Source organism: Globicephala melas, chromosome 20 (assembly GCF_963455315.2).
Source record: "Globicephala melas chromosome 20, mGloMel1.2, whole genome shotgun sequence".
Taxonomy (NCBI): Eukaryota; Metazoa; Chordata; class Mammalia; order Artiodactyla; family Delphinidae; genus Globicephala; species Globicephala melas.
The window spans coordinates 46,386,691-46,412,601 of record NC_083333.1 but is presented as its reverse complement, the minus strand read 5'-3'; the positions used below and the strand labels follow the sequence as shown (position 1 = coordinate 46,412,601).

General features: G+C 57.0%; 2 protein-coding genes and 1 long non-coding RNA gene across 4 annotated transcripts; 1 reads left to right on the top strand and 2 right to left on the bottom strand.

Annotated features, from left to right (window-relative positions):
- Positions 1-2,052: 2,052 nt before the first annotated feature.
- Positions 2,053-10,170, top strand: GAS2L2 (growth arrest specific 2 like 2). The gene is made up of 6 exons (XM_030851748.2): positions 2,053-3,057; positions 4,471-4,715; positions 5,561-5,668; positions 6,809-6,905; positions 7,507-7,759; positions 8,337-10,170. The coding sequence occupies exons 1-6, from the start codon at positions 2,673-2,675 to the stop codon at positions 9,883-9,885; spliced, it is 2,637 nt and encodes an 878-aa protein (XP_030707608.2). The 5' UTR covers positions 2,053-2,672; the 3' UTR covers positions 9,886-10,170.
- On the bottom strand, positions 4,977-12,139 carry LOC132594277 (uncharacterized). Its single transcript, XR_009560460.1, has 3 exons — positions 9,997-12,139; positions 9,863-9,908; positions 4,977-5,747 (listed from the first exon to the last, which is right to left on the bottom strand). It is a non-coding gene; the product is annotated as an uncharacterized lncRNA (long non-coding RNA).
- Positions 12,140-12,173: 34 nt separating this feature from the next.
- On the bottom strand, positions 12,174-21,605 carry RASL10B (RAS like family 10 member B). 2 transcript variants are annotated; one of them, XM_030851735.2, is made up of 4 exons: positions 21,383-21,605; positions 18,180-18,542; positions 13,760-13,884; positions 12,174-13,301 (listed from the first exon to the last, which is right to left on the bottom strand). In XM_030851735.2, exons 2-4 carry the CDS (start codon positions 18,393-18,395, stop codon positions 13,028-13,030), a joined length of 615 nt encoding a protein of 204 aa, XP_030707595.1. In that variant the 5' UTR covers positions 18,396-18,542; positions 21,383-21,605; the 3' UTR covers positions 12,174-13,027. The 2 variants fall into 2 exon arrangements, with proteins under 2 accessions (XP_030707595.1, XP_030707598.1); XM_030851738.2 differs by having other exon boundaries at positions 12,174-13,298.
- Between the last annotated feature and the right edge of the window lie 4,306 nt (positions 21,606-25,911).

The following is a 25,911-nucleotide window of genomic DNA, read 5'->3' as shown; positions in this document are numbered from 1 at the left end:
GGTTACTCTTCATTGTGGTGCGTGGGCTTCTCATTGCGGTGGCTTCTCTTGTTGTGGAGCACGGGCTCTAGGCGTGCGGGTGTCAGTAGTTGTGGCATGTGGGCTCAGTAGTTGTGGCTCGTGGGCTCTAGGGTGCAGGCTCAGCAACTGTGGCACACGGGCTTAGTTGCTCTGCGGCATGTGGGATCGTCCTGGACCAGGGCTCAAACCCGTGTCCCCTGCATTGGCAGGCAGATTCTTAAACACTGCACCACCAGGGAAGTCCCAACCACCTTGGTTCCTGATTGCAAAATTCAAAAGTTTACTCTGGCTAATTTAAAGAAAAAAAATAGAGCTCACAGAATGGCTGGAAGACTTGACAATTGGAAGTCAGGTTCTCTCTCTGAGGCTGGGCTCATCTTCCCTAATTTCAAGAAAGCCCTACCTAATACCTGAAAATAGGATTTTATTAGCAAGAATGGAAAAGAAATAGCTCCTCTGTATTGGGGTAACCAGTCTCTAGAATGGCTCCCAATGACCCTTGTCTCCTGGTAGTCACACTCTAATGTAGACCCTTCCCAAATGAAATAAGGCCAACCTGGGTAATTGATAGGATATTGTGGAAATGACAGAGTGTGACTTTCAAGGCTAGGTAACAAAAGACCCTGTGGCTTCCGTCTTGCTCTCTCACTCTAGAGAAAGCCAGCTGCCATGTCTTCAACACACTCAAGCAACCCTATGGAGAGGTTCATTACACTGAGGAACTCAGGCCTCCTGCCAGCTTCAGTTTTCTTGTTTCCTCATCCATAAATGGGTACAACAATCACCATCTTGATGCCTTTAAAAGGTAATTGAGGGCCTTCCCTGGTGGTCCAGTGGTTAAGACTCTGCGCTCCCAATGCAGAGGTCCCGGATTCTATCTCTGGTCAGGGAACTAGATCCCACATGAATGCTGCAACTAAGACCCGATGCAGTGGAAGGGAGGGAGGAAGGGAGGGAGGGAGGGAGGAAGGAAGGAAGGAAGGAAGGGCAGGAGAGAGAGAGAGAAAGAAAGAGAGAGAGAGAGGGGGAGAGAGATAGACAGAAAGAAAGAACGAAAGAAAGAAAGAAATTGAAAGAAAATTACCTTCCAAAAGGTAAAGAAAAGCCCTGCATAATCTGAGGCCCCATTTCCTCTCTTCCTCAGAGCCTACCTGTCACTGCTATTCCTGGGATACGCTAACCATCCCCCTGCCTAGAGTGTTTTTATTTTTTCGGCTGAGCCACATGGCTTGCGAGATTTTATTTCCCCAACCAGGGACTGAACCCAGGCCACGGCAGTGAAAGCGCTGAGTCCTAACCACTGGACCTCTGGGAAATTCCCCTGCCTGGAGCTTTGGCACTGGCTGTTCCCTCTGCCCGAGTACCCTTCCCGAAGATATGCTTCCTCACTTCTCTTAGGTCCCTGCTCAATCATCACCATATCAGTGAGGCCTTTCCTGACCCCCTTATAGAAAATACCTCCCCCTTCTCCTTTAGTCCTTTAGTTTTCTCCCTGGTGTTTATCACCGTCTGACTTACTATAGACTTGTAAGTTTGTTATCTGTCATCCAACACCCACCAACATATAAGCAGCCTCCATGAGGTCAGGGACTTCATTTATAGCTACACCCTCAGGGCTATAATAGTGCGTGGCACACAGTAGGTACTCAGGAAATATTTGTTGAATGAATGCATTGCTGTGGCCATGGGGTGAGGTACTATGATTGACAGCCCACTCTGGAGGAAGCACGTGGGTAGAGTGGGAGGGGTTCTCCAGAGAACTTAGGGAGCATGGTGCACAAACAAGGCTGCTGGGAGAATCAGTGAGAGCTGGGACCCCCCCAGTCTTAATAGTCTGATACTTCCCACATTCGCGATTCCTCTATTCTTCACAACACGCTGGAGAGGTAGATATTATGATTCCCATTTTATAATTGATGCAACTAAGGCACAGAGAGGCTAGGCAGTATATGAAGGCCACAGAGGGCTTCAGGAAAGGGTCCAAGGCCAAACTCATGTGTATGGACTCTGTCGCTGCCTCTATTTCATCCCTATCCTACGGTGCTCACTAAACACCAAGGGGCATGGCATCCCTGGCCCTGCTTCTCGCCCTCATGTCCCAAAAGCCCCCACCAGTGTCAACCAAGTGAGAGAAGCCAGCCCCAGCCTTCCTCTGCTCCCCAGGCTCCAGGGCGGGCAATGCCAGGAAGGGTTAACAAGGAGTGTTTGTAGCAGTCACTGTCTCCAAGGAGAGGAAAGCAGAGTGGAGAGGCCGCCAGCCAGACTCCAGGCTGGCCGGTGGTGGGTGGGATGCAGCTAGCACAGCCTGTCCAGCCCTGGGGGGAGAAAGGGGTATCCTCACCTCCATCTGTCCTGGGAGGTGGCGACCTCTGAGCGGACTGGGCAGCTGGGGTGTGAGGTCGCTGCAGGGCTACCAAGTAGGAAAGTTCTGGCAGGGACTGAGGAATGGGGAGGGGGAGGGGGCAGGCCTGGCCCAGCCCAGTGGCGGCAGTGACCGTGGCTGAAGCCAGCGGCAAGTAGCAGAGCCGTCCTGGGCTCTCGGAGGACAAGGGGAACCCCTGAGTCAGGGAGAACCCAGCAGGTGGTAGGAGTGAAGACACAGCTGTGGGAGAGAGGAGGCAGCTGCCCCTTCCCCGGCTGGTGGTCCAGCCATGGCCCAGCCTGGGGTTGGCAGGAGGAGGCCTGGGACCCCGAGGCCTCCGGTGAGCAGCATCCGGCCCTTTAAGTCCAGCGAGCAGTACCTGGAAGCCATGAAGGAGGACCTGGCCGAGTGGCTTCGGGATCTCTACGGGCTGGACATCGACGCGGCTAACTTCCTGCAGGCGCTGGAGACGGGCCTGGCGCTGTGCCAGCATGCCAACGCTGTCACTGAGGCCGCCCTGGCCTTCCTGGCTGAGGCACCTGCCCGAGCCCAAAGCATGCCCCTGCCCCGGGCCGGGGTTTCCTGCAATGGGGCCGCCCAGCCAGGCACCTTCCAGGCCCGGGACAACATCTCCAACTTCATCCAATGGTGCCGCAAGGAGATGGGTATCCAAGGTAAGCACCCTGGCCCCCCCCTCCCCAGACCCTTATCTTGTCAGGCGTCAATCTCCTCTCTAAGGCTCAGGCTGCATCAGGGGTCAGGAGCCACGGTCCTCCTTCCAGATTTGCCTTGGGCCAGCTCATTCCTTTTCATGCCTCAGTTTCCCAATCTCATAGGAAATCCCCAATAAATAAATGTGTTGATTGGATGATTCGAGCACCTGTCTCCTTTGGGTAGAGCGTCGTGCTGGGCACCGAGCGCTAAGAGGGCTGAGAACCAGTGCCAAGAATTTTGTGGCCCAGGAAGAGAGACAGCTGAGAAGATGCATAAATTATAGCCCAACGTGGTAGAAGCTCAAGGAGAGGCATCTGTGCTGGGGAGACAGAGGCGGAAACAGCCACCTGATGGGCCTGGAAAGACCATATAGTGGATGGAGATTTGAGCTGAGTCTTGGAGAATAAAAAGAAGTTTGGCGGACAGGGAGTTCTAGGCAGGGGGGCACAAAGAAGGCGTGTGTTTGGGCTACAGTGGGGTGGGGAGGGGACAGGGGAGGAGGCAAGTGGATGTTAGGGAGGGGCCAGCCGTGTTTGGGGCTTCCAAGACTCTAGGACTGATATCAGGCTCCCTCATCTCCTTGGCCTTGGACCCAGCAGCGGGGATGAAGCTGGGTGCCGCACCATCCTTCAGACCAAAAGCAGTGGGGGTGTGGCAGAGGGAGGGGTCAGGCCTGGCCTACCGGCCAGTCGGTGGCAACACAATACGGAACAGGACTGGAGGGTTGGTAAAGGCCAGCGTTTTATCGGGCACTTACCACGTGCCAGCCATTGCCTGCAAACACGTAACTAGCCCCACAGCAACCCCATGAAACAGACTACTTTCCCGTTTTACAGAAGAGGAGACTGAAGCTGGGACTAGCCCAAGGTCATACGTCCGGTGCGTGGGAGCGTCAGGGTTCCAAAGCTGGCAGTCAGGCTCCAGAGCCTGTACTCACCCCAGCCTGGTTATGTGTGGGCTGGGAGTTGAGTCTGGGGTGCCTGGGGGTTACTGGAGGTGAGAGGCGTGGATGGGAAGCAGCACAGACTGCTTCTTGCTCCTGGACCCATCCTGGCAAACAGAGCGGGGAGAAGGGCTGGTGGAGTTAGGCTCCTTCGCTTGGCTGTGTCCCCTCTTCTCCCCCACACCCTGCCCCGCCATAAGGCAGCCACCTCGTCTTGCACTCAGTACCTGAGCAATTCTGTCCAGACCCTCCTAGGGGCTGGCTTGCCGCCAAGAACCTGAGACGCAACCCCCCATCCCCCATGCCTGCGTCCGCGCCCTGGTCCAGGATGGCCCCAGGGCTATCCCACCTGTTCCGCTTGCTTGCTCCGGGCAGGTCAGCAGGGATCTCAGGCTGCCTACCCTCCTCTCCCCTCTCCCGCCCCGGCCAGAGGTGCTGATGTTCGAGACGGATGACCTGGTGCTGCGCAAGAACGTGAAGAACGTGGTGTTGTGCCTGCTGGAGCTGGGCCGCCGGGCCCGGCGCTTCGGCGTCGCGGCGCCCAGCCTGGTGCGGCTGGAGGAGGACATCGACCAGGAACTGCGGCTGGAGCTGGCCCTGCCCCCGCCCGACCCCCCGCCGCCGCCCGAGCCCCCCACGCGCCCGCCCTGCCACTTCCGCAACCTGGACCAGTTGGTGAGGGCTCCGGACACGCCCTCGGCCCCGCCTTCCTTCGCCCCGCCTCCCTCTCCCCCTCCGAATCCGGCCCCTCTGAGCCACCCCCTTCTTCAGCCCCAGTCCCCTCCTCGACACTCTCTCACCGCGTGGTTGTTAAGTAAGTCGTGTCCACTTGGAGCCTCGATGCTCATCGTTTTCTTTATGAATCCAGCACCCTACGCCTCTCTCGTTTAAACCCCGTGGGACGGTTGTTAAGAACGCAGAACCTTTTCTGACTGCTTGGTTTAAGTCTTAGTTCCACTGCTTTGCAGCCGTGTGACTGGGCAAATTATTTGCCCTCTCTGTGCCTCAGCTCCCTTATCTGTACTGTGGGGATGTAACCGTGCCTACCTTCCACGACGGCGGTGGCTGTTAGATGAGCCAGCGCACGTGAAGCGCTCAGCCAGTGTCTGGCACAGAGGGTCCTGTCCTGGGAGTTAGCTCTGACTGTGACTAGGAATCACTTCTACCACCAAGGAATCGAGCTCAGGGAGGTTTCTTACCTTGCCCAAGGCCTATAGTGCGGTGGAGGCAGGATTCCCACCCAAACCGGTCAGGTTCCAAGGTCCACCTTAACCATCACACTCCACGGCCTCTGTTAGCTGACTCACGAGGGTGCTGGGCCATAGGTGCCACTCAAGGTCTTGTTCTCGTTGAGCCATTAGAAGCCTTCTGCACTTGCTTCTCAGCCCCCAGCCCTGACTTGGCAGAAGCCTTGGGTCTGGGGGGCAGGCAGGCCGCCCGTTGGGCTTGACCCAGCGTGCAGGGGGAGCTTGGCTACCTGGGCAGAGGGGAGGGCTGAACCCATTGCCCACTGCCCGCAGGTTCAGAGCCTGGTGAGCCGCTGCACGTGCCCGGTTCAGTTCTCCATGGTCAAGGTGTCCGAGGGGAAGTACCGCGTGGGAGACTCCAACATCCTCATCTTCATCCGGGTAAGTCCCTGGTCGGGGGTGGAGGGCCCTCTCTGGGGTCGGCAGAATCAGGTTTCCTTCCGTGGGACTTTGCCCAGGCCTGAAGGCAAGGACAGGAAATCACCATTCATCGCCAGTTATCAGGCCTTGGGGCTTTCCTTCTCTCCGTTGGAGAATTCCAGAAGATTCCTGATAAAGTTGGCAAGCATGTCCCCTCCTTCCATGAGGGCAGCCAGAACCAGAACCTCCCCCCCATCTGCCTCCACCTTAGTTCAGAAGGAGGTCTCCCCAGTCAGAAGTGAGGATGAAGCGTACTCCCACTTTTCCACCCACAGGCTTGGTCACAGCAAGGGGCCTGAGACCCCGTTCCCCGTCCCGCCCCCCCCCCGTCCAGTCTGTGTTCCCCGCAGGGCCCAGCCACATCAACCCCGCGGTCCGCGGCTTACATGCCCAGCTTGGTGCCTTCTGAGCGGCGGTACAAGTCTGAACTGTGCCTCCCACCACTCCCCACTCCCCACCCCCTCCACCCCGCCCCATGCCTGGCCACCTGGCCAGAAACAGTCTGCACCTGGGGGTGTGGCCAGCGGCTCAGGGGCACAGCTAAGCCTTCTTCTCCTTGGGTCGGGCCACACCTGGGGGCAGAGCCAGCTCCCTGGGCCCTCACCCAGAGCCTGAGCCAAGAGCTCGGCGAAGCAGGTGGGGATGGATTGTGGCGCCCCGTTTCCACTAAGGAAGTGGACGCCTGGAGAGGCTACGTGACCTGGAGTGGAGTCGGGCCAGGACTCCTGCGGGTCCTTTAACACACAAACCACGAGAGCAAAGCCAGCGCCCCCCACCCCGTTTCTGATACAAACGTGCGCAGGCGTCAACCGCTTCCCAGCGAAGGGAGAGGAGGGAGTCGGGAGGTAGACTACACAGTGCTTGGGAGATCCCTTGTCTCGCCGTGGGGCAGCTTGCTGTTCGTCAGCTTGGCCTCCACCCTTGACAACATGTGCTATCTGATGCCAGTCCTGCAGGGGACTCAGGCTGCAACATAGGCACGCTCCCAACTACACGTGTGCATGTGTACGTGGACGGGAGCAAGGGCTGAAGGCCTGCAGGCTGGTCCATGGAGAGGGGACTCCCTCACCTTGCCCTCCACCTCACCCTTGCCCCCTGCAGATCCTCCGGAACCACGTGATGGTGCGTGTGGGGGGCGGCTGGGACACACTCGGTCACTATCTGGACAAACATGACCCCTGCCGGTGCACATCCCTCTGTAAGTCCCCTGAGAGTCCCTTCCCTATGACTCCAGGTCGGGAGGCCGGAAGCGGACGCGGGAGGTAGGCCTGATCTCTAGGGGCAAGAGGTGTGCAGGGGGTGGAGGAAGGAAGATACTGTAGAAGGTACAGTTGTGGGTGGCCTCTCAGCTCTAGGCGGAAAGCGGGCCAGCCACGGTGCAGTACCAACTTGAGCCACAAGGTGGCGCCAAATACACAGAGAATCAGCATTTGGTCATGAGGGCATGTGGGCAGGGCTTAGGTCTGGCTCTGATGGAGGCGCCAAGCATGATTTGGAAGGTCTTTAGTCTTCCCGTAATGTCCATCAGCACCTCAAGCCACCCCAAATAAGCATGCAATCTAAGCTAAAGACGTGGACTTGCAGCTTTAAACAAGTCCCCCAGCCAGGCCCTCTGACCAGATTTCATCCCCTAAACCCCTCCCTTGAGGAAATTCTGGTGCTGTCACTGTCACAGTAGGTCCCACTGTCTCTAATGCGGGATTCAGGGTGTGGGACAGCTGGGGGAGGGAACGGTGGACCCCATCAGCAGGAGTTTAACCCTTTCCTCCTCTCCTGTCTCTGGGGGGCTGTGTTGGTAGCACACAAGACGGGCAGCTTCCTGAAGCCCCCTGTCCCACTGGTGCAGCATGAAGTGAGGGTGGACGATGGGCCCTCACAGCCCCAGCCTACGATGACCATCAGCCGCTCCCAGAGCCCCCTGCCCTCCGTGGACTGGAAGACATACACCTCTTCAGGTCGAAAGCAGAGGCCCCCTGCCGCCTCCTCCCCTACACCCCACCGTGAACGGAGAGCAGGGGCAGGGATCCTCAGAGAGACAGCACCATTCCCGAGGTACTGGGGAGGGACAGGGCAGGGCCTCTTCCTGCTTTGGAGTCTACATTCTCAGAGGTCACCCCACCCCAAGATAAGGGGAGCAGGTCTCCCAGCAGTGCCCCTATCCCAGCAAGACCTCAGGTGTTCAGAACCAAAAAAACACCCAGTACCTTTAGGATCATCTAGTTAACTTCATACACCCTCCCGTTTCACAGATGAGGAGGCTGAGGCCCATAAAGGGAACAGACTTACCCACGGTCCCTCTGCCATTTCATGGTAGAGCAGAAACTAAGACCCTCCCCACCCAAGACTGGTGACCTGTAGTTGTGGGATCTGAAGCAACCTGGGGTCCAGACCAGGCTGCTTTCTATCTGCTACACAAGGAATGGAGGAGGACAGACTTAAACAGTATCTGCTGTAAGGAGGAGTCTCTGGCAGGTACGGGGGAGAGAGAGCATCTGCTTCCTTCAACATGAAGTCTGACCCCCTGGGAGTTCTGGCTGGGGAAAGGCCATCCCTTCGCAGAGCCAGGGGACTGGGAGCCAGCGGACTGGATCAGATAACCCTGCCGATAACCTATGATTCTCCCTTTCAGGTGCCAGGAGAAGTCACTCGCCCCGTGTTGGAGGCAGCTGCCAGATGGGGACAGCCCCCCGAGCCCCCAGTCCTCACCTACTCCCAGGGGCCGAGGCACACAGTGCACCTCCTCAGGGAAGAGGGAGGACAGATACCCCCCTGAACTCCCCAGGAGAAGGACTCCCACATCTTGGGTTCATGAGCAGACAGACAGCTGGGGAACTCGTGCCAGGACCCCCATCCCCCAGGGACTCCAAGCCCCTGAGGCCACTACCACAGGGACACCAGCAGGAGGAGCATCTCCCCTGCCTTGTTCCTCCAGCCCAGCCAAGCCTGTGGGCCCCAGCCCACCACCCGGGGATGAGGCCGAGGGTGCCTCCTCCCAGCTTAGGGAGACAGCATCTGTCCATTCTCCATCCCCTGTTAAAGGACCCACCAAGATCCTGGTCCGGTTGCCCCCAGCTTGCCCCCCGACTCTGGGAAGAAGCTTTCCAGGGACTGCAAGTGGAGGTCCCAGGACAGAACTGGGGAGAGGGCCCATTCCATTAAGGGCCGTCACTGGGGACCTGTCTGGGTCCAGACATGGGGACTGTTCTGTGGAAGAGAGGCAAGAGGACCAGAAGCTGGATGTCCAGGTGACAGCAGAGGCCGGAGAGCCCTGGGGCGTGGGCCCACAGCACCAGGAGGGGAGGTGCACTCCCCTGCCCTCGGGTGGGATCAAGGAGCAAGCCATCCACCACAGCCTTGGGGAGCAGCTTTTGGCCAGCATGAAGCTGCTAGAGGTGGCTGCTGTCTGCCCCCAGGGCGCAGCGTCTGGAGTTGTTCCTCGCAGTGGAGTCTACGTGCCCAGTCTGGGTGGGCGGTGGCCTGAGCCTGGGGGTCCTTATGACAAAGTCATCCAAGAACTGGCTCAGGGCCCCCCACCCCTCCTTAAGGTGGACCTGGGAGCCTGGAAGGCAGCCCCTACAGGCTGCCCTAAGCCGGCTGTAAGTGCAGGCCCAGGAAGCCCAAAACGGAAACTGGGAGCCGAAGAGAGTGGGCTGAGGACAAAAGCAAGCCCAAGTGCCAAGGGTGCCGGGACAACGAAGGTCCCAGCTCAAAGGGGGCAGGACTGCTCAGCCCCTGCTGTGTCTGCCACCCCAGAGTCCTCCACACCTTCGCCTTCCGCCCCCAGTTCTGATAAAGCCAAGGCATGTCCAGGCAAGGGCAAGAGAACACTCCGGAAGCCCTGGAGAGTCCCATCCATCTACAAGCTGAAGCTCAGGCACAGGATTCGGCCCCGGAGAGACCACAGGCCCGAGAAGCAGCCTTCACGAATCCCCAAGCCGTTGACCTGCCTCCACCTGGGTCCAGCCAAGGCACCCCCCAGGGGCAGGCTGGTGAGAGCAGTGCTGGGCAGCAATGGAGGGAAGGCAGCCCTGGGGGCTGGAGCCTCGTTGGGGGAAAAGGAGGAGGGAGAGGAGAGGAAGGGGCCAGCTGCACCCCTGGAGAGCAGCTCCCCACCTTTGGAGGGGCCTCAGCAGCTTGATCAAGCCCCCGCCTCACCTGAGGAGGAGTCTTGGGTGTGAGAAGGCGCTTCTCCTCCCCGAGCCTGTGGGTATAGAGGAGGAGGGAAGTGAAAAGATGCCCGTGTATTCGTTGCATTCCCAACTGCAGGAACAGAAAGGAAGGTCCCTCACCTCAATACAGGGCCTTGGCCAGGAGAGTTCAGAAGACAAACAGAGACGCCATCTGGTCGGTTGAGCAGGAGGGCAACCCGTGAGTCCCAGTCCAATTCCAGGGTGGTAGGGCTACTGTGTCCCAGAACAGCTCCCCAAATTCCTGTGCTCTGTCCTCCGGCCATGCCCATTTCCACAGCTCTTATCAGTTATTAAACATGAGTGGGTCTGTCCCTGAGCCCCCAGCTCTTGAGTCCTTCACTCTACCACGGTGCAGGAAGGTGTGGCAGCATTTTCCCGCTGGAGGGGAGGAGGGGGAGGGAGCTGGGGTGAGAGAGGTTTCCCCTCTGTAGCCCCAGCCGACCTTGCCAGACAGCCCTTCTCTCCTGGAAGAGGCTGCTGCCTCAGCATCACGGACAGGGACAAGGTCGCCCCACACGGGCTCCTGCAGGACTTCAAAACTTTGCTCTGGGGGCTGGGAACTGAGATCACTGAGTCAAGAGGGATGGCTGAGAGCATTCCTTAACACACCGACACGCCTGGAGTTATGATGGGTGTGGGCTGGGGGGGGCTGCAGAGCCTCGGCCATGAGTGCGAGGAAGACACAAGGCAGAAGCTGGGATTGAGTCCACTTCTGAAAGTCTTCCCAAGAAAGTGGCAGAGGGAGATGTTATGCTTCTCTTCTGAATGGTTTTGATCACCTGGCGGGGTAGGTGGAGAGGAGATGAGTCCCCAGCTCTCTCCCTTTCCCTTCATTCTCCTGGTGGGCCTGGGCTTTAGGACTCAGGCCACCTCATCGCCCAGACTGTCTGTCCCTCCAGAGCTCAGCAGGCAGAAACCCTGCGGGGAGTCCCTTCCTTCCCACGGCAGGAACTGAGCCAACACCTTGGTACAGAAACGAGGGAAAACACTCCCTGATTTTTAATCTGACTTCTGATCACAGCGCAGTGGGCGTCACACACACTTCCAGACCCTGTGGTGGGAAACCCTGGGGAAGGGAGGGCAGGGTGAAGGCCAGACACTCAGAACGGGGGCGGAAGGAATCAAAATCAAAGATCTGGGGTGAAGCGGGGGTGAGAGGGTGGGTGAAGGGGGCCAGCCAGGCAATACATTCCAACGGCTCCCACAGGGGGCAGCCAGAGGCCTGGGTCCCTCACTCTCACCTCAGGTGCCTCAGAGCTGGGGGGTGACAGTGATGGGGCAGGTGAGATGCTGTCACCACTCACCCCATCCCCCTGGTGAGTCAGGGGGCAGGGATGCAGGGGATAAAGGGGGGCAGCCCCTCTTCCTTACCCTCCCAGCCACTCCAAGGTGTGGGGGGAGGGGAGCCACCTCCTCTGCTTCAGGGGGAGGCTCAGAGAGGGCAGGTCACTTGCCCAAAGTCATGCAGCACAGCAGGGACCAGAACCCCAAAATACTGGACTGCCCAAGGTCAGGGCAGTCACTGTCGGGCTGCGTCACCCCCAGTGAGCGGAGTGGGAATCACCTGGGGAAGCAGAAGAGAACATCGAAGCTTCCCTCTCACGCTGGATCTGGATGAGAAGTTTGCCACCCATGACGCCTCCCCCAGACTCCTCTCCATCACCACCCCGAGCTACCTGGTTTCCTGGTCTATAGGCCACAGCTTGGCTACATCGAGGCTAGGCTCTTCTCTCCGTCTCTCTTCTAACAAGGGACCTCGCTATCCTCCCACCAGAGAAGGGCTGAGGGCTCAGCCTCAGGGAGAACTTGGCTAGGCGGCCGGGGACTCGCACCATTTCTCCCGCCCTCCAAATCCCCCAGTAATCCCGCAGGTCACTCCTAGTATCTTCATTACTTTTGTTATTTCTAAATCGGTACAAAACTGACAGTGATCAGCTCCGGTGACAAGAGGTAGAAACTGGCCAGGCAGCCGGAGAAAATGGGGCGGAGTGAGTCAAGGTATGGGGCCAACTGGTGTCGGGACGAGGGGGCGTCAGATCCTGAGGGCCTCCATCCAGGGGTGGGGATGCCGGTATATCTCCCCCAAGCATAGGGGTTCCCATAATTCTTTTCCCGGCTCTGCCCCTCCCCAGATTAATCGGGGTAATCGGAGATTCAAGGCGGGCAAGGTCTGGGGCAGTCAGCTTGGGGTCATATGGGGAGCAAGAGTCTTCCCTGGCACGACCTGACTGCTTCCCTCCACACCCCGCCCACCACCAGACACCCCCCCTCCCCCCCAAACATCTTCCAGTCTGGCAGACCACTGGACGCTGGCATCATGGAAATAAATCTATCATTTGTGGGCGATCCCTCTCCACACTCGGTCAAGAAAAAAATGTTGAACCCAGGGGGTGATCTGACTTTAGGGTCAGGAAGTGGGAGAGGGGCACCCGGCAGGGACGGACCATCGTCGAGTTAAGGCTGGAAGGTAGCTTGTTGCGTCTATTGGGGCTGTTGGGCAGGGAGGTCTCCCTGGAAGCGGGGGGAGCTCTGCCTCCTCCCCCTGACTGATCCAGGACTTCAACCCTCGGACCCCGGTTGTGGTCCCTGGGCCACCCGCATCGCCCCGCCCCGTGCCGGTGGTGCTGACGGTCAGAAGGCTGGCCTCACGAAGAGGTGCTGCCGGGACCTGCGACAGGGGGTGGATAAAATGAGAGCCCTGTGAACGAAGCTGGAGATGGCGAGGGTGGGTAAGACAGCTGAGGACCAACTGACGCTTGGGCAGACAGACAGACACGGGAGAAGAAGACGCGGAACAATGACAGACACACTCTCTGGAGGTGACGGGTGCGGGCCCGGTCAAGAATGCACCTCTCCACCCCCGCCCTCCGTGTCACGCGCTCACCCCCAACCCCCAGGGGCGACGGCGCTCCTAGGGGCCCGGCCGGGCTCTGCACGAACTACAGCACTAAAGGCGGCCGTCCCAGGAAGACAGACTGGGGAGAGGCGGGAGGACGGGGCAGCTAAGGGGAAGCTCCCTCTCGCCCTCCGCCTCTCCCGGGGAGGGCGTGGCTGCGGGGGCGGTCCAGGAGTTCTCTTCCTGCCCCTCCCCGCCCAGGCCTGCCGGGGCTGCGGCCCGTGGGGCGCGGCGTCACATGATGGCGCAGCGGTTGCGGCGCAGCGCGCCCTGGAAGCGCAGGGCGGCGTGCACGTGCTTGCAGCGTGCGCAGCCGACGCTCTTGAGCAGCTCGCTGAAGAGCAGCAGGATGTGCCAGTTGTACTTGGCCGAGCACTCCACGTAGCCGCACTTCCAGGTCTTGCGCACCAGGTGTGACACGTTCCAGCGCGGGATCACGCGTCCGCGCTGCAGGTCCCTCTTGTTGCCCACGATGATGATGGGCGTCTCCGAGGTGCCGATCACCCTGCTGGGCGAGGTGGGAATCTCAGAACCCCACAGTCTAGTCTCACAACCTCCCCCCCGCCCCGGACTTCAAGAAGGGCGGGCTGTGCCTGGTCAATACTACTACTACCATCCATCTGTTCCAGGCGCAGCGCTGTAACTGACGCAACTGATGCAAAAGGTGGGTGTTAATGTTCTCCCCATTGTACAGATGAGGAACCTGAGCCTGGCTTAAAGCCGTGCGGCTGAGGCGCCCTGGAAGTCTCCTTCCCCTAGCCTCTGCTCTTTACTGCACTAGACTAGCCACCCCATGGTCAGGGTCCCCAAATGAGTTAACAGAAACGGGGACGGCAAAATGTCGTGAGTGTGTGTGGGAACCAGAGGCACGTGATCTGTTTCCCTCCCACTGCACCCTTTTCACAGGAAGTGGCCAGCATAGGGGCGTCCACTGAGGTGGCAGTGGAGTGTATCCTGGCCCCTCACCTCGTCTCTAGGATCTGCTGGCGGATGGTCTTGACGTACTCAAAGCTGTCAAAGCAGCAGATGTCGTAGACCAGGATGTAGGCGTGGACGCTCCGGAGTCCCCTGCAGCAGGCGTCTGCCCACTCCTGCAACACCCCCAGCCAGCACCAAGGTCAGAGCAGCCATAAGGGCTCCCCTTGCCCCCAGCCACCTCCCGCCATACACAGCACTCTCACCTGCCACTGCACCCTAAGCCTTGCACACTCACCGATCCCCAGGAGGCCAGGCCCAGGGCACAACGGCAGAGCTCAGGTGTGGCTTCCCCACCTCCAAGCCAGGATGGGGCAGGGCCGCTGTCTGTCCTGTGCACTCCTGGAGCTGAGATCTGCCTTGTCCCATTTTGTCCCCCAATCCATCCATCCAGTCCTTTGTTCGATTACATTTATTAAGCGCCTCTACGAGCCCAGCCCTGAGCTAGTTGTTGGACCTGTTGAAATCCTCTCTATCTTCCCAGGCCTCAGCTCAGATGCCTCTTCCTCCTCTAAGAAGCCTTCCCGCAAGCAGGGGACTATTCCCTTCATCTTCTGTGTTCTAAGAACAGTTCAATTATACCTTGGTCAGAGCTGTTTCCATTCCCACGTCCCCACTTCTGCTGTGAGCTCCTGAGAGGACCAGAGTCCAGCCTTCCTCATTTTTACATACCTCCTCCTCCTAGGCTCTTTAATTGCACTACCTAGGCTGGTGAACTCTCCACGGTCCTGAATCCCACCTGGTCCGTGCTGGAATCAACCCAATTCCTGCCTGTAACGCAGCCCTTAGATTGCTACCTGATGTACCCCTTCTGTTGGCTCCACTCTGCCCTCAAAGTTGAGAAGAAGGAGGCCTGAGGAGAAAAAGGTGGAGACTGGATGCCTGATGGGGGCTGATGTAGAGCAGGGCCCCAGGGCAGCTCCAGGGAGATGGAACTTCCTGAATGCCGGTGGCAAATTCTCTGGGAAGGGCCCGCGGCTCAAGCGGAACAGGCCCCAGGCAAGCCTGAGTGCACGAAAGAGAAGATTGCTTAAGAGATGAGTTAGCTAATTACCCTGCCAGCAGATGAGAATTGCAAGGGCAGCGGCAGAAAGCAGCCAGAGTGTGGAAAGACAGGGCCTCCCAGGACAAGGGGAACTAGGGTTTTCTCTAGGAACTAGAGCCCCGGCAAAAGACTAGAGGGAGAGGCAGGCATATCTCCTGTGCCAGCTTAGGAGCTGAACTGGGGTAGGGATCAGGCATGGAGGACTACAGCTGGTTCTACACTGCAGAGAAGGATTAAAAGGGGAAAGACTTGGGCGACCGTGGTGGAGCGTTAAGTCCGACTCCAGAAAAGCACTTCCCGATCCAAAGGCTTAGGAGCTGCTGCAGTGGATTTCTCCAGGGAGATGATGTGGCATCTTTTCTTTGTGCTGAGTTTTAACTTCGGTGCAGGGGCAAGATGCTGAGGACAAATCTAAAATCATAGGAAACCATGAACTGGTTTCTCAGGCCAGGAAAGACTGTATTGCACTGGGCACAGGACCTCTGGGAGCTTGGGGCCCCAGAGCGTACGCTGTTCCTCCATCCCATGCACGGAGCGGAGATCAGCAGGAGTGGGAGGGATGGGGAAATAGGCAGAGAGGCTCCCATATTCCTCCAGCTCTCTGCTGGGGAGAGGGAACAGCTGCCAGCCTTCGAGGGGGACAGCTCCACCTCTCTCCCAACATGCTACCTCCTCAAGGGGGCCTCCAGGCTGCCTCCCACCCACTCCCCTCTGGGGGCTCCTAAAAGGGAGAGAAAGAAGGCTCCCGATTGGCTCGGTTGCCCCTTCACCCCTGATTGAAGGGAGGGAGTAAGAAAGCTCAGCTTGCCTTCCAGCTAGCTCCATGCAGCATTCCAGATGGTAAAAGACCATCTTGGAGCTGTATCAAGACAGAGAAGGAGCAATGGAAACTGAGTCCAGTTCCGAGGACACAGGAGCTGAGGGAGCCTCAGCCACCTGGGTGCCAACCATGCATTTGCTGCTTGTTCCTTGGGTGGGTTGCACACGCCCTCTAACCTTAGCTTCCTTCTCTGATAGGAGGAGAGAGGCTGCAGAAGCAAGAGCTGAGACGACCCTAGAAACGCCGCTCTCCTGGGCTGGATCTCATCTGGCTTTGGGGAAGAATGTATTCTTATTTTCAGACAGTAACCAGTGGGATTCTACTATTTGATCTTTGGGGCATGCAGGATCCTGTCTCAGCATTTCTTTGCTCAAAGTCCCTTTCTTGTGCTTCAGGGGTGACGTCTTGGACATCCTTGTAGAGTCCAAAACTCAGGGTCAATCAGGAAGAAAAAGGCCAGTGATCCAACAGGAAGATGGGCAAAGGCATTAATAGTTTTCAGCAAAAGAAAGGCAAAGGCCCTCAAACATATGAAAAGATGCTCAACTTCACTCATAAGCAGAGATGTAAATAAAAAGTACACTGAGATTATCCTATCTCATCTATCAGACTGTCAAAAATCCAAAAGTTTGACAATACACTCTGATGGCTTTAGGGAAACAAGCACTCATGTAACATCCCTCACAGGAGCACAAACTATGCACCTTAATGGAGGGGTGTGTGGAATCTGGCACCTTCCAAACTCCAGTTGCATTTATCCTTTGACCTAGCAATGTCATTTCCAGAAATCGATCCCACAGATATGCCTTCCTGTGTACAAAATGACTATTACAAGGCTATTCACTGTGGCATTGTTTTGAAGCAAAAGTTTGGAAACAACCCACTTGTCCAACAAGAGGGGACTTCATAGTACATCTTTCCAATGGAATACAGTGTAGCCATGAAAAAAAGAATGAAGAAGACCTCTAGATACTGACATGGAAAGACCTACAGGTTAAAATGTCAAGCCAAATAAACAAAGAAAAAACCCAAACAAACAAACAAAAGGTGCAGACAGTTTTGGTTTTGTTTTTGTTTTTAATGCAAGAAGGGAAGTGGAATAAGAATACATTTTCTTATTTGTGTAAAGAAAAACTGGAAGTGTGAATAAAAAAACCAATGAGAATGGCTATAGAACGGGGCAAGAACTGGGGTAAAGGGAGCAGGGGTGGGACTGAGATTTCTTTGGGTGTACTTTTTGTTTGTTTGTTTTAACAAAGTTTGGGCTTTTAAATTGTATCTTCCCGAGTCCAAAATCGAAATTACAATTTAAACACACAACAAAATGTGAAAAATAAACCCAGCTCAATGCACAGGACCAGAGCGGGATCTGAGCCTCCACTCAGGCTACTGTTAGTCTCCTCTGGAGGAGAAACAGAACACCTGACCTTGGACCCACTGCCCTGACCTCACTGTTTCCAAGGCGTGATGTGTGGATCAGGCTTTTGTCTTTGGTGCTGATGCTCCCACACCTAGGATGGGAGAGACAGGTGTCCCCGAGGTTGGGCGAAGGTCCTCCTGCCCGGAGTTGCTGACACAGTGCTGAGCCTGAGCCCTTCCCCAGCCCCCAGCTCCACCCGAGAGATTGCTGTATTTGCACAGTTACAACTGGCCAAGCGGTGGCCCGTGCCCTCCGGGCCTCCACCGTGCCTAGCCTTCCTGGAGAAACTCTGCGCTCTGGTCAGGGGCTTCTTTGGTGAGCCAACATGTCTAGGGCTCAGCTTCCCCCTGCACCCAATCCCCGCTCAAGCCAGAGGTAGAGAGCAGGAAGAAGGACCCGGTCCTGCAGGCTGGACCCTGTAAGCCAGGGCACTGGGGGCATCTGAATCCAACCCCTGCAGGAAAGGCCGCCCCGAGGGCCAGTCCTGAGGTCAGGGGACAAAGCATCACTTAAGAGAAAAGGCCCTTGGGCAAGAGATCTGATTGGGGTCTCCAGTCTCTGAGAACACACCTTTCCCAGGTCCCAGCCTTTTCTTCTGTTGTCCCTTCTACAGATGACGTGGGTCTGAGGCCACGGGAGGCAGCGCCCAGAATATTAACAGGCATTCGGCGCTCTATGCCTTTCTCTTCACTGACCCTTACCTGCCCAGATCCTACCTAGCTGAGACATCACCTCCCGTGACCCCCACCCTCACACACCTTCGTGGGGCAGATGCCCCGTCAGGGCTGTCTTAGTTCCCGCATCCCCTGCAATCATGACACTCATGGAACTATGTAATAGCTGACTGTTTGTCTTCTCACCAGACTATGAGTTCCTTGAGAGCAAACTGCTCTGTCTTGAGCACCATTCTATCCCAGTGCCCACCACAGGGCCTGGTGCACATTAGACGTTCGTCAAATATTTGTTGAATAAACCAGTGCACAAATGAATGGATTCCTGGCACGGCTCTAAGTAGGGCGGCCCGTGGTGCAGCGCGGAGTTCTCAAAGCCAGCAATAGGGCCGGAGCCAGGAGAGGGTTGGGGTCCAGGCTGTCCTCCACCCTGTCCCCCACCCCCACCCCCCTACCTGCAGCGTATTGACAGGGAAGGCGCTGATGGGCGGGAAGTCGAGGATCTGGAGGTCGTGCACGTGGCCGTTCATGACGACAGCAGGCAGGTAGAGGCGGCGGGCGGTGGTGGGCACGCAGACCTCGCTGAACTCGTTGTACAGGAACTGGCGCACGATGGCACTCTTGCCCACGCCTCGCGCCCCCAGCACGGCCACCCTGTAGGTGGAGACCATGCCTCCCGCCCCGCTCCGCCACCTCGTCCTCGCCGCTGCCTGGGGCTCCCCCGGGCTGCATATTCCAGGGGCTGGGGGCTCAGCCACCGTCAGGACCAATCATCGCTGCCCCTGCTTGCCCTGGGCCCTCTGCGGCCTCCACCTGGACTGTGGAAACAAGAGGTGGGCTCGGTGGGGCTGGCTTCTCCTTGGACAGATCCTGTACTTTTCTACCTTGGGGAATGTCACTGGAGCTGTTACTACTGCCACTTGGGATGCCTTCCCTTCCCCAGAGCCCCTATCCCATCTATCCAGAACCTCCCCATCCTTCCTTCTCCATTCTCCCTGCCGTCCATCCCATCAGTGGGAATCAATCTTTCTTGACTTGTATTATGACCTGACTTTTGGCCGGTCTGACTCCCAGACCCAGGCAGGCCACAGAGCGGAGTGGAAAGAGCACTAGACTTGGCTTCAAGTCCCAGCCTTCCCACTGAGCCCGTGGCAAGACAGCAACGCCTCGCAGCCTTGGTCTCCTGGTCCTCAGGAGTGAGACCAGGCCAGTGCGTCTCCGTGGAGGCAGTCCTGGCATTTTGTGGAGAGAGAATTCTTTATCGAGCAGGGCATTTCACATCCCCAGCTGCCTGGAGGTACTTGCCAGCAGCAGCCTCTAGTGACCATGATGACCCAAAATGCGCTCCCCCCACCTTCCCAAGCACCCCCTGCTGAGAATCCCTGGATTGGCCGATGACTTTGGCTCTGTGGAGCGTGACACCTGTGGAGCAGTTACTCTAAGTCAGCATGCCCACGTGGTTATCCTTAGTCGATACAGTATCCCCAGGTAATAGGTATTCCCACTTTGGAGAGAAGACCCAGAGGGAGGGAGACACGAGCCCAGGCACACAGCTGGGAAAGGCGGGCTACTCCTTTCTACAATGTTGCATTACTTCAGCTTCCAAGTTTAGGGATTCTAGCTGGCGTAGGCCACAGGCCAAGGGCTGGGTCTGATTATCTGGCAACCCCCTGAGCTCAGAGGACCTGGCATGCAGCAGGTGCCCGGGAAAGGGCTGCTACAGGATTGAACCTTGACATGGATTCGTTAGCTCATTCTTGCTCAGTTTCAATGACTTTAGAGCATGGGTATAAATCCAGCTCTGATGTTTCCTGGCTGTGGATCTGAGCCACATTCTGCACACTTACAAAGAAGGATCATTAGCCTCTACTCCTGAGATAATCCAAGTAAGCCTCTTAGCCAGGTGCCTTCTCTTTCTGTTGAGGATGGTGACCAGGGAGGCTGGTACATGCCTGAGACCTCCTGTTTGGGGACTATTCCCAGGAGGGTGACACCAGTGCCTGCTAAATGGGTCCAAGGCAGATGGGTTCGCTGGGTTTGGATGGGGCCATGCTTTCCAGCACATATGCATGTTTTCTCTGTGGATGCATGCCCTTTCCACATATGCACAGCTCACAGCACAATGTCCCTCAGTCCAGTCCGTCCTGGTTCACAGGACCCAATCCACAGGGCATGTGCACATACAGCATAGTAAACCAATGGCAGGATCTGGAGTGAGGTCCACCAGCATTGGATTCTCCGCTCTGCCACTCACCTAAAGTGTGATCTTCGGCAAGGAACGTCATAGGGTGTTGTGAGGCCATAGGGTGTTGTGAGGCCGGAGTAGGTGTTCAATAAACAGTGGCCATTGTTATGCACAGGGGTCCTTCACTCATCGATCACAATGGGACCTCCTAGCCATCCCAGATGGGTCACTCTGCACTACTGCACTGTTGCTCACGTACATGTAGTGTGTGTGTGTGTGTGCAATTCTCCCCATTTTATTGAAGGTGAAAACAAAACCAAAAAAACCCCCACAGATTTAGGGATGTGAAGACCACATAGCCAGTTGAGCTGTCAACTAAGACTAGGACTCTCATCTCCTTCTTGTCCCATGCAGTGTCCCTTCCCAACAAGTGCTTCTCTATTTCTGTGAGCTCCCAACTGGGGGAAGTACCAGCCCCTCCTCCCCATAAATCCCTCCAGGGCCCTGGGCTTCTCAGGCATCCCTGGACACTGTCAGCATGGCAGAGAGCCTCAGCTGGGTTAATTACATAACCAGCACAAGCAGGTGGGGAGGGGGCACCTTAGGGGAGGAAGAGAAGGCAAAGAATGCCAGAAGTGTCCCGGCCTCCCCCTGGGTGTGGCAACTTAGAGGGATCTAGGATGTAGCCTACCTGCAGATTCTCCTGGATAACCCATTCCCTGCCCTGAAATCAACCCTTTCTGGGGGAATAGCTGGGAAATAAAAGCGGGGCACAGCGCTAGAGCCAGGGAGGGGGTGCCAGAGAGGCCCCTAGGCTGGGGACAGCCTCCTGGAAGTCACCAGGCCCTGACTCAGAGGTGACTGGTGTCCCCTCCCGCTTCCCAGGCAGGGGTCCTGGGTCTAAGTGTTTGTTAATGCAACATCCCCAGCTGGGTGGGGGTGGAAGAGGGCTGTCCGGAGAGGCAGGGCCCAGGCCCCTGAGCCTCCCTCCCCAAGGCCTGTGCTCTGCAGTGAGTCTGCAGACAGCGCCCGGGGACATACACTGGGGCCAAAGCCTGCTTCTGGTTCCTCTTCCCTGGACCTGGACGCCTGAGTCCCAGCCCCAGACTGAGGGCGGGGGCTTTGCAGGTCCCGTGGGCCGAGTCACACGTCTGCCCGCTGTCTGTCCCCATCACATTCATGTGGGAGTGGGTGGGTGCGGGCGTCGGAGGATGCTGAGCTTCCTATGACCTGATTGGTGGGAGTTCTGGGTGAGGGGGATGCCGGAGCCCAGCCTGCTCTCCGCCTCCAGCACCTCGCAGGCAACCCCCCTCACCACCCCGCCAGCACCAGCTCTCACGTGGCCGCCCCGCGCCGCTTCCCCGCCAGTCCGCCGGCCCCCACCTCCCTCCTCGCCCCCGTCGCGCCCCCCCATTCCCCCACCGACCCACCCCGGCCCCGGCCCGCCCGCTCGCCCAGCCTCCCGCCGCTTACCCGGGGCCGTCCTAGCTACCCCCAGCCCGGGCCGGCCGGCCGGTGGGGCCGCGCTCCCCCCGGGCTCCGGTGCTGCCCCCCGGCTCCCCGGCCCGGGGGGAGAGAGGTGGGAGCGCCCCCGGCTGCGCAGTCTGGGCGGGCTCAGGGCGGGCGCGGGGGGAGCAGGTGCTGGCCGCCGAGTGGGTAGGACACCTCCAGCCCGGTTCTCCCTCCGGAGCGCGCCGCCCGCTCGCGCTGGGAGGAGGAGGAGGCGGGAGCGGGGCGGGGGGCGGGGGGCGGGGGGGGCGTGCCCTGCTGGCGTTCTGCTGGGTCCCTGAGCCTGCCATATTCACTTGGGAAGCCCTGGACAAATTCTTTAATCCCGAGCCTCGACCTTCACCCCTCCCGACTCTCCCTGCGGTATTTTTAGCTCTAACCTGGAGGGCTGGGAGAAAGGGACCGGAGAGGCCCTAAAGCCTTTGGCTTCACTCCATATCCCACCCCCGCCACACACCCCAGGTTCCCTCTCTAGGTCTCTTCTGACCCTTCCCAGTTCAGTCATTGGACGGTCGCCCACTGTGTGCCTCGCACCGTGTGCTAGAGAGGCATCCAGACTCCTCTCCGCCACCGCACCGGAGGACTGCGAAGGGCGGTCATTTTCACCCCTCACTGCAGCAGGGAAAGAAGAGCAGAGCAGGCTGGCAAAGCAAAGCTCATCCCAGGCCAACGAATGACCTCCATCCCCTGAAACGACTGCTCCCCTCCCCTCTCCTCTCCAGAGGGGGTGATGCCAGCATTTGCCAGGGGAGAGGGCAGAATCGCCCGTGTATTTACTCTAAAACAGTCGTGGTCAGTGTCATTCCTCACGGGTAGCTAACATTTAATGAGTATGTGCCAGGCCATGTGCTCTCAGCTTTGCCTGCATCTTCAGAGTTAACGCTCACAATACTATGAGGTAGATTCTGTTTCCCCCGTTTTACAGATGAGATAGTTGAGGCTGAGAGAGGTTGAGTGACTGGTCTTACTGAAGTGTAAAATGCGGAAGACAAAAATCGGGAGTCTCTAGAGGGGCAGCCACTGACGAAATTGGCCAGGGGCCCACAGTTCATCAGGGAGGCCAGAAGCACACACGTGGCGCGAATATGTGATGTGTGCAGAGTCAAGGTTCTGGGGAAGGGTAGAGGGAGCAGGCCAACTAGGGAGAGGAGTCAGTGGAGGCTTCGGAGGAGGCAACTTTCAAGGAAGAAACCTTGAAAGAAGTGGATTTCGGGTGCCAGGGTCGGGGAGGGTGTGGAAGAGGAGGGTTCAGATGAGAGAAGTTGGGAGCAATTACAGGGGTTTGAGAAGGGGGTCCAGGACACAGACAGGCATGGCAGTGGGGGCGGGGGGCTGGAAGCACAGGGAGAGGAGGCTGAGAGGTTAGTGGAGGTGAAGTCACGAAGGCCTTGACTGCCGAGGAAGGAGTTGGGATCTAGCCCTGTTTGGCTGGGATAGCCTGTAAGCGTTTTGAAGCAGGGCAGCAACCTGGTCAGTGGTGCAGGGAGGAGGAGGGGGAAGCTGGGAGAGATCTCCCAAGTGCTTTTACCCCTGGACCCAGCATCCCGCACTGCACTGTGACTTCCTTCCTATTCTTTCTAGTACTAGCAGGCTGAGCACCCTCCCGGTCACTCCCCTTCCCTCTCCCGTCCAGACAGAGAGTACAGTGGTTACGAGCCTGGGCTTCAGAATCAAGCAGATCTGGATTTAGGTCCTGGCCCTACCACTTACTACGCGACTGAAGGCAAATTACTTGAACGCTCTGAACTCTATGCCTTATTTGTAAAATGAAGAGGTGATCAGTTGTCCCCACAGCATAAATGAGCCTGTGGTGTGTAGAGTCTGTAACGCAGTGCCTGGTGTGGAGTCTCACTGTGTGGCCTTTCGTTTTTCTTTTCTGTTTTAGAGACACAGCCATTCAGAGGGAAGGCTGAACATGACCTTGGGAAAGCGTTTCCATTTCCATTTATGCTAAGACGGCTCCCGGGTGCTGGGTAGGGCTTTGCAGAGAAGGGCCAGGGCAGCTAGAAGCAAATGGAGGGCTGAGAAGGAGACAGGGGGCCCCCTCCTGGAGTGCCACTTTTGTTCTGGAGACATCAGATTTACTGGCCCTGTGGAATTGCAACGGTCAACCAAGTCAACCAAGAGACTCCTAAACTTGATTAAATCATCCAGGGCACTACCAATCCCCCCACTGTATTTGAAAATCTTTCATCCTTACCCCGCCCAAGGATCCCAGAATTTATGTCTACTCCCCCAGGCTATGGCCCGCCATTCTGGTTCTATTTCAGCCCAAGGGAGACTAGAAAGGAGAAATCATGCAATGCTCACACACACCTTGCGGCCAGGCTTCTCAGAATTCTCAACTTAGCTATACTAGGAGAACACAAAGCCACAGGTTCATTAAGGGGCCTCACACTGGCTTGCAGTGATGGGTCATTTAAAGCATTATATGTTACATAAAAAAACAAACCCATAATATTAACATAAAATGCAAAATGTGCCTGAATTTAAGACTCGGTTAAATCATCTTGGTTCGCTGAGAGTCACTTTGGTCTAAGGATGTACGCCCCTAGGAGCCTATTCACTGTCTTCTATGATTAGGATTACCTTGGTGAAAAAACCTGAGAGGCTCTGTCCTTAGTCTGTGGCTCTGGTTCAGCTGAGGACGCCTGAGGTTTAAGGGGATGGAATGCATGGGTCCACCTGCAGCATCTGAAGCCCAGACACGGAGCGGGACAGAGAGGACGAGGACCCGAACCTGCCACTCCGCCGCCCTTGCTCCATCGTAGCCGAGGATCCCACTGGCTTTCAGAAGCTGGCTAGCCAGATCCTGGGGCCTTTGACCATAAGTGGAGAGTGAATGAAACAAGGGAGGGAAAGCCAGAGGCTAGGCTAGACTAGAATATCCTCCTCTAATACCTACCCAGTGGGAGAAGGTGGGTAGTGGAGTTCTCTCAGTCCCAGAGTATTGGGGCAGTCCTGTCTCAAAAGGATAATTCCGGAAATGAAGTCCATCTGGGTCTAACCAATCCCTAAATTAGTCTTCCTCTTGTTGGCAGCATCAAGAACAGCAGGGCAAAAGCTAAATGGGAAACTGAGATGGCAAGTTTGGAGCCAACTCGGAAACTTTTCAAGAAACATCCTTGTTGCTAATAACATGTCTGGGGGCTGGTGGGGATTCTAGGATTAGTGTTCAGGAGACAGAAATGGGTAACGACGGGGGAGGTGTGATCTTTCCCAAGTGCCACACCAGGTATTAAAATAAACAGGCTCTTGCCTCCTGGAGCTGGGGGTGGCAGGAAAAGAAATCTGGGTCCAGGCAAAACCAGAAAAAGCATCAGTGCATGAGGTGGGAGTAGGAAGGCTCCAACCCGGGAGTCCTCAGCTGTTTTCTGGCCTCAGAAACAATGTACCTGAGATCTCTGGTGGCGGGGGGTGGGGGCAGAGAAGGATGGTGCAATCGCAGGTGGAGGTCTGGGGGCCAGTATACCCTGCTTTTGGAGACTGAACACACTGGGACCTCAGGGGCTTAGCAAGGCTGGCTTTTGGCCTGGTGGCACAGATGAAGGGAAGCTGTAGTAGTTAAGGACAGAGGGAATCAGAAGACGTGGCTTTGCCTTCTCTCACCTGAAAAACGGGGATAACGCTCTCCATTCACGAATGGGCAGGCATCTCGCGCGTCTTGTGCATGAAAGTGCTTTACCGTTTTTCAACTGCCACAAGAGCACCATTACTGCAGGAGAGGCAGGAGGCAGACAAGTGTGAGTCTTTCTCTGGCAGTCTCAATCCAGCACTTCTAGAAACATCTGAGGAGTCTTCTGAAATGCAGATTGCCCCAGGCCCCACCCGACTGGCCAAGAATCATCAGCCTTTTGTGAAAGCTCTTGGGTGATATCGATGTGCACCCAAGAGTTGGAAGCTTCTGTCCTAAGGATTTTCTGGGCCAAAATTGACACTCTCAGCTGGTGAACCCAATGAGACCTCAGTAAGGCCCCTCCCTCTTCATATCTCTGACTCTGACCCCACACCACCCTAAGTGTTACTCCAATTAGAGCGCAGCCTAACTGCAGCCAGCCCGTGGAGACAACCAAGAGCTCCGAGAGTTCCTAGCTGCCAAAGGCAGTTTGTTCACGGTGTCTGGACATCCACGTAATAAAAGCAGTTACTCTGCCAAGCATGGTGCAAAGCACCTTACCTACACTCACTCTACTGGTGAGAGAGGCTCAGGGCATCTGGGCATTGGATCCCTCAGCCTCCTTCCCCCACTCCAGGCTGTGGGAGACTTCAGACGCTGTCCACTCATCACAACCAGGGGCAGGGCCTCTAGCTTGACCACACCTGGCTCACGTGTCCCCCCGCAACACAAATGCAGGTGATTAGATATGAACTCCTTGGGAAGTTTGCTTGAAAGCAGCATTAATTCTATCCACTTGGGAACATGCAGGCCCTGAGTGCAGATCTGAGATGCTTTTATAAATTCATTGGTGGAACGTCCTGGGTAAGAGGACACT